General features: G+C 44.4%; 3 protein-coding genes across 3 annotated transcripts; 2 read left to right on the top strand and 1 right to left on the bottom strand.

Moving 5' to 3' along the window:
- Positions 1-1,073: 1,073 nt before the first annotated feature.
- LOC308098054 (histone H4) lies at positions 1,074-1,385 on the top strand (the record flags this gene model as incomplete). The annotated part of the gene is made up of 1 exon (XM_080446274.1): positions 1,074-1,385. The coding sequence occupies one exon, from the start codon at positions 1,074-1,076 to the stop codon at positions 1,383-1,385; it is 312 nt and encodes a 103-aa protein (XP_080302400.1).
- A 1,267-nt stretch (positions 1,386-2,652) lies between these two features.
- Positions 2,653-3,027, top strand: LOC308099032 (histone H2B-like; the record flags this gene model as incomplete). The annotated part of the gene is made up of 1 exon (XM_080447568.1): positions 2,653-3,027. One exon carries the CDS (start codon positions 2,653-2,655, stop codon positions 3,025-3,027), a length of 375 nt encoding a protein of 124 aa, XP_080303694.1.
- Positions 3,028-3,825: 798 nt separating this feature from the next.
- On the bottom strand, positions 3,826-4,209 carry LOC308098519 (histone H2A-like; the record flags this gene model as incomplete). The annotated part of the gene is made up of 1 exon (XM_080446910.1): positions 3,826-4,209. One exon carries the CDS (start codon positions 4,207-4,209, stop codon positions 3,826-3,828), a length of 384 nt encoding a protein of 127 aa, XP_080303036.1.
- Positions 4,210-7,775: the final 3,566 nt, after the last annotated feature.

The raw sequence follows: 7,775 nt of genomic DNA, 5'->3' as shown, positions 1-7,775 counted from the left end.
TGGTACAATCAGTGAAATGTTGGAGGGACATGTTCTGCCAGCACAGCAATACAATATAACATCATAATAATAATAATAATAATAATGATCCAGAAGAAGGAGGCTGCCTCTGTGTATTAAACAGTTACAGCAGCAGATGAGAGGAATAAATCACTGGAGAAGCTCAGACCGTCAAATGTCTTTATTGACCAGGTGTTAAGTGTACAGGTGACAGACGTTTGGATGTCAAGTGCATCTTCATCAGAGTCAAGTAGAACAGAGCTTAAGCAGGTTTTTAAAAGGCTGTGAGTGACAGGCAGTCCCTTCGATTAGGAGCTACAGCAGAGGGAGAGGACACAAAAACTTAGTAAAAAAAGCTGGACCTTTAAGTCTGTACTTGGTCTGCTCTTTTTTCGCTCTACATTACTTTGCTGATAATAGCCGATCTACAAGCTCAGAGCGAGGAGCTGTGCAGCACATTCTGAGCTTGTAGATCAGCTATTTTCGGCAAATATTGCTCTTTGATTTAAGCATCTCGCAAACAGTATAATGCATTATGCATATCATTAATATTGCCATGTTGTCCTATAAATATTATTACAAGTAATATTTTCTATGTATTGTGATTCATTTTAATTCTGCCATTGTGCCCTATTCATTTTCTCAGAGGTGTTGTTTTTTCATCCATGTATCTGGCCTGTTTTTTTCTTGGCCTTCTATGTATTGTGATTTTTTTTTAATTAAAATACATATCTTTCATTTATTTGGGCTGGATTTTGTCTTTTTACCTTTTGAAGTGTAAACAAAATTGCATGGATATGTTTTCATACATGGGCCAGGCCGTTATATTGGCATCAGACACTTTGTAACCCTCTTAATGATTTGTAAGGTTGAATACTGTTACAAATTCACAGTGAAGTTGCCTCGTGCAGAGTGAATGGGTGTCAGACTGGCATGGGGGCGGGGATAGAGCTTTTGGCACCGCCCGCACAGCGAGGTCTGCCTGTCCTCATCTACGTCCTCAGAACACAGATAAATAGACAAATCATTGAGCTGAAGAGTCATTCACATCAGTATATTCCACTAAAGCGAAAATGTCAGGCCGAGGTAAGGGAGGCAAAGGTCTTGGAAAAGGAGGCGCCAAGCGCCATCGTAAAGTGCTTCGTGATAACATCCAGGGAATCACAAAGCCCGCTATCCGCCGTCTGGCTCGCCGTGGCGGCGTGAAGCGTATCTCCGGTCTGATCTACGAGGAGACCCGCGGTGTCCTCAAGGTTTTCCTGGAGAACGTGATCCGTGACGCCGTCACCTACACCGAGCACGCCAAGAGAAAGACCGTGACCGCCATGGATGTTGTCTATGCTCTGAAGAGACAGGGACGCACTCTGTACGGCTTCGGAGGTTAATAATGCTGACTTGATCTACCAACAACACAAAGGCTCTTTTAAGAGCCACCCACATTTTCTTAAATAGAGTTATTTCCATTATTATGAGCAACATAAAGTTATACATACTTGGGCAGATAGGTTGCAGTTTGCCTCGTATAAAAGATTTCTGGTCAGTGAACAGGTCTCAATACAATCTCCCAACGTGTAAGCTACAACCTCGTAGTGCATCCTCACACTTGGAATGGTCATTTTGTAAATTGGATAAAATGCCATACAGGCATATTGTAGGGGTCCGCTCATAATTCCAACATAACATTCTAACCGTTAGGGTTAGTTATAATGGGGTGAGTCGGAATATAAACGCTTAAAAACAGCCAAGAAACCTGTCTGTTTTCGTTTATATGTAAGCTATTCAAAGAGTCGCCAGTGGGGGACAGGGTTGGGTCAAGGAAAAGTACACTGCAGTGGCCATGATGTAACATGCCACTTATTATTTTATAACAGATTATAGACAGTCAAAACTGAGGGTGTACAACTCTCTGCACATTGATAGCAAGCTATACGATAGATTCCAGGAAGATAAGTAATATGACACGAATTTAATTGTTATAAGAAGCTTTATAAAAGCTTGTCAAGATTAAGATAAGGAGTTAAGATAGGGAAACCAATGTCCACTGGTCCAGCATTTTCTATATTGTCTAGTGCAGAGAGTGACTTTATTTGACCGTGGTAGGCTATTATACTTGTTTTTTTGAACGCAGATGAAATTCACATTCACTTGCCAGCACCATGTCATGCTCCCTGATTCAGTTTGGAATAAGTTCCCATAGTGGGAGTCGAACCGAGGCCGCCTGGGTGAAAACTAGGAATCCTAACCGCTAGACCATACGGGATGTGTACATTTATATCAGATAGAAGTATCATCTCGGATTAGTAGCAAGCAATAGTCTGCAGTTAGTGGATTGACTAGATTATACTGTATAAATTATGCATCGATAGAAAAGTATGTTACAACTGGATTGAAATTGGAGCGTGGAACAGAACTATTAATTCCAATTTAAATATAGATTTACCCTAAATGTTTATTATACTTTATCCCTAGTAGGCGGTAAAACATTATGCAGAAACAGAGACAGTGTAAGACACCTCCCTCTGTGGGTCACATAGGCAGTGGCACCAATCATGTGCTGGGAGTCGCACACTTCATTTGCATTGGTCTGGTATAAGTACTGGTGCGACGCCCGCAAGCAATCACTTCTAAACTACATCTCTCGTAGAAAGAACCATGCCTGAACCCGCCAAGCCAGCGCCTAAGAAGGGCTCCAAGAAAGCCGTCACGAAGACCGCCACCAAGGGCGGTAAGAAGCGCAGAAAGTCCAGGAAGGAGAGTTACGCCATCTACATCTACAAGGTGATGAAGCAGGTCCATCCTGACACCGGTATCTCCTCTAAGGCCATGGGCATCATGAACTCCTTTGTCAACGACATCTTTGAGCGCATCGCCGGTGAAGCCTCCAAACTGGCTAACTACAACAAGCGCCGCACTATCACGTCCAGGGAGATTCAGACCGCCGTCCGCCTGCTGCTCCCCGGTGAGCTGGCCAAGCACGCCGTGTCTGAGGGCACCAAGGCTGTGACCAAGTACACCAGCGCCAAGTAAACGACATCGTCTGCTCTAAACACAACGGTCCTTTTAAGGACCACCCATATTATCAAGAAGGAGCATATCCATATATTTTAGTTTGCACTACTTGGGCTATTTATCAGAAATGCAATGGATACTTGACTGACTTGTGGGCCAATGGTGGAGGCTCGATAGCTATTTGGCTACTTCTGCCCATTTACTGCTATGCACCCCCCCCCCCCCCCGAAACTGATAACAAAAGCGTTTTTTGTACGAAATGTCTTGCCTTTAAAACATGTATTTTCCATCGTAATGGTAAAATAAGAATACCTAAAAATGATCAATGTTGAAAATGGATATACCATACATACCATACTAGGCTTGTACTAAAATGTAATTTGAGTAGCCTACTTTAACCCCCATGAGGGTTCTTTTTTTGCATTTTGTCCCATTGTTTGTCTTGATTTCGGCTGATTGTCCTTCATTCAAAATAGACCTTGATGTAACCAGGTTTGACTTAGAACAATGTAGTGGACAGCAAGTGTCTATTTTTAAATATTTTCTTAAAATAGATAAAACATGGGGTTTGACGTTATGCATTGATGCTTACAATTAAAAAAAATGAACCAAACAACTATATTTGCCATAAGCTGGCAGAATAGACATTACTTACTTTACTGGAAACGCTATAATTGTAAGACACACGACAAAGAATAAAAATCAATTAAAATGAGCGTGTACAGGAGAAAAAGGGTTAATGAGGAGGAACTCTTTATATAGAAAGTGGGTGGCTCTTAAAAGAGCCTTTGTGGGGTTTGTTATGTCGAATAAGATTTATTTCTTGCCAGCTTTCTCGGTCTTCTTGGGGAGCAGAACAGCCTGGATGTTGGGCAGCACACCGCCCTGAGCGATGGTCACTCCACCCAGCAGCCTGTTGAGCTCCTCGTCGTTGCGGACGGCCAGCTGGAGATGACGGGGGATGATGCGAGACTTCTTGTTGTCACGGGCAGCGTTTCCAGCCAGCTCCAGGATCTCAGCGGTCAGGTACTCGAGAACAGCCGCCAGATAGACCGGGGCGCCGGCACCGACACGCTGGGCATAGTTGCCTTTACGCAGCAGCCTGTGGACACGACCCACGGGGAACTGGAGCCCGGCACGGGATGAGCGGGTCTTGGCCTTAGCCCTGGACTTTCCACCGGTTTTCCCTCTTCCTGACATTTTGTAGATTTATTTCTAGTTAAACTGCGGAGAAATGTGCTAGAGAACAGTGACACGAAGCATTTTATATCTTCAACTCAGTACTGTCTGTGAGCGCCCCACCAATCATACATATGAATGAGAGCGCGGGGTGAGTGTGTTTGAGTTCCCCTCCAATCACTACTAGTGGTGTGAACGGTTACTCCCAGAGAAGGAGGTTCCTGACCAGAGACCAATCAGAGAACGACGGCGCCTCAGAGCCAAGAGGGTGACCATCATGCCCAAAGACATCCAGCTGGCCCGTCGTATCCGTGGAGAACGTGCTTAAACTACTCTGTGACAACCCCCAAAACGGCTCTTTTAAGAGCCACCCACTTATTTCTATAAAAGATTTACATTTATTAAAACCATTATATTCATATCAGCCATAACGTTATGGCTGAAGTTATGACAGTGAAACTATAAACACAAGTATAATTTACTAATATTTTAAAGGGCATTGGTGTTTACCATTATTAAAAGACAATTCCCATACTGGGCTATATGAGCTATCAGTGACGGGTCTCCCCTCCATCTGTGTAGCCCTTGGTAAACACAAAATAAAACTAATGATTGAATATAGATCCCCTCTAAAGACCATTATTTCCCCTGGTAACTGCTATCCTAATGCGTTGCGTGAGAGCGCCACCTTTCTGTTTTGTCAATTAAAGAAGTATATATTTTATAAAAAATAAACCAGGACCATAGGTGTGTGTTTTCAAAGAGTCTTAACATGCTCAATTGAGTTATAACGGGGTTACGACATCTGCATAGGCATTATAGGGACACAGACAGACGGTACAAAGGGTAATCTGCTAACGGTTATTATGATGCATTCCTATTTCTTCACTCTTGCTTTTGGTTGATTTTTTTAAAAATCTCCGTGTTGTTAAACTTATTAATGTCCTTGCTGTTTTGCCTGATTCACTGCCTTTTGCCTTTGCATATTACAATGACCAGAGATGGACATTGTCTGCAACAGTAGAACAAACTGCCCCCCTCTCTCTCTCAAGCCCCCTCCCCCCCCTCTCTCTCTCTCTCAAAGTAAGTAACTTGCAGCAACAGTTCACTGTGATATATTTACTGAACAGTTCTGTCCCCTAGCTACTGTATAAAGTAGGCCTAATTGATCTTGCCATGGGGATGGACATATTTGCTATGGCAGTCCCACTGTTTTCATACAGATACATACATATTTTGTTTACTTTAGTTTTATCAGATGACACTGTAAGTTATTCACAATGCGAGGCGTTGTGAGCTTGTGGATCGGCTATTTTGACCAATGTTTGACCAGTTTTTATAGTATAGTTTGTTGATTACTTTTGTTGCAGAAATGCATTTTTTATTAGGTATTTAACAGGTCTTAATAGCCCTTAAATTGTCACTTAACTGCCATCTGGGGACCCCCTGTTTTAAGTTGGTCTTTCTAAATGGCTTATTGATTTAATGTCTCATTAGGTAGCCTATTTTAGTCATTTCAGCCCCAGGTGATGCATTTGAAATATTCCTAGAGCTCATCTAGGATAGATTATCCATGTTTGTCCCATTGAAATAAATGTTCTAAATATAAGAGAGACAAGAATAGCAGCACCAAAGTTTAAACAGTAACATATGATGTTATATGAACATATAATGATCAGATGTAACTTTTGTATACAGTCAATGTGGATTTCATTTTCACCATTGTTTTAAAATAGCAGTGTAGATAGATAGATAGATAGATAGATAGATAGATAGATAGATAGATAGATAGATAGATAGATAGATAGATAGATAGATAGATAGATAGATAGATAGATAGATGATTTACAATACGGTATTGTTAAACAAGACATGGAATACATAGTGCCGGTTAAAAGTGGGAATAGTTAAATGCTTCCACCAAGTCTCAGCTTCATAACCATGTTATAACCGTTGGAGAGGTCATTGTCATGCAGAACACAGAATAAAGGGGGTAGGGCTGCTACTTTTTAGGCAACGCCCAGTGCAGAGCAGGCTGCCTGTCTTCCTATACGTCCTCAGAACACAAATATATTGACGAGGCTTGAAGATTATTATTACTTATTTCTGTACTCACTATAGCATAAAAATGTCAGGCCGAGGAAAGGGAGGAATTTTCTAGTTCTGAACTTTGTCAGTAAATAAGGCCGTGGGCACCTGTGGTGTCTGCGGTCTTCAGCCGTTACTTTAGCTGCAAGAAATGTTTGGTCGAGGCTAATGAGGCTAATCTCGAGGTAGCTATGGCATCTTCTTTTGGCTCCCAGTTTGCCAATAACTGGGCAAGGCTAAAGTATACGGGTGAGGCCGAGCTCCCGACAAAGGAGTATGTCGGTAAAGAACTATTATTCAAGTCAAACTTAGTCTGTGCAAAGGACATTTATTCATTTATTGCCTTGCCAAACCGATGTGAGTTCGAACTGTGTTTCTATCAGGAGTCGACACTCCGTCGCTTCCTGGAACAATACGATGTTGACAAACTGCAGAATACATGGATGGACTGGTCCATTGAATCCTCGGTTAATATAGGGACAGTGAACGTCGTGGTGAAGTTCTGGACCGGCCGGGTCTCGGACCACGATGTGGAGCTGTACCTAAAACGGTACTGTTGTGTCAGAGAGCAGCCATACAAGCCAGTCGACCAGTTTGGGATCTGGTATGGAGTACGGAAGTACAAAGTTGAGCTCAAGCACGATGCAAACAACCAACGTATGACACTGCCAAGCTCTATTTCCCTGGGCCCATACAACGGGCGGATCTATTATCCTGGGCAGCAGACGCGGTGTTTTGTGTGCAACAGCACGGAGCACCAGGTCCGTGAATGCACGCAGGTGAAGTGCTGGAGATGTGGGACTTTGGGCCATAAAGCCAAGGAGTGTTCTAATGACGCTGAATGCAGCCTGTGTGGAGAGAGGGGGCACTCGTTTTTCCAGTGCCCTCAGTCCTACAGCAACAAGGCACGAGCAGAGAGGAAAGAGCGAGCCGAGGAGCAGCAGATCCGCTTCGTCGGTCTACTGGGGCGCACCAGACCGCCGCCACCGGCCGACGCCAGCACCCCACTGTCGGCTGACAGTGGGCAGAGCCGCACCGTGCAGACGGAGCCTGCACTACTGGCGATCCCGAGAGACGAGGTACCGGGGGAGGAGGCAGGCCCGGTTTGTGCGGAGGAGGAGGAGACAACAACGGAGGCGAACCAGCGGCAGGTGACTGGTGAGATGGCAGCGGTCGTAAAACAACAAGCCGCGCCTAGCAGAGGAAGAGGACGAGGGAACGGCAGTTTCGCCGCAGCCAACATGAAAGTGGTTGCAGAAAGAGCCAGAGAGGCTGCTGTGGGGAGACAACAGCGTCCCTGTCATCCGGAGATCGCAGCAGCGGAGGAGACGGAGGAGGCTGTCAGACAACTAGAGAGGGCTGTCAACGAGCTGCTGCCGTCCTGGTCTGAATCCTCAGGCGTGGAGGATGAGGGGGAGACCGGCGAGCAACAGCAGGAAGAGCGAGGCGATGAGTCCGAGTATGATTCGGCAAGCGATGAGCTGAGTAGTGGCAACTCG

This window comes from Gymnoscopelus braueri (assembly GCF_963280865.1).
Source record: "Gymnoscopelus braueri genome assembly, chromosome: 13".
Taxonomy (NCBI): domain Eukaryota; kingdom Metazoa; phylum Chordata; class Actinopteri; order Myctophiformes; family Myctophidae; genus Gymnoscopelus; species Gymnoscopelus braueri.
Note: the sequence above shows the minus strand (reverse complement) of the source record. Positions and strands in the feature narration are given on the sequence as shown.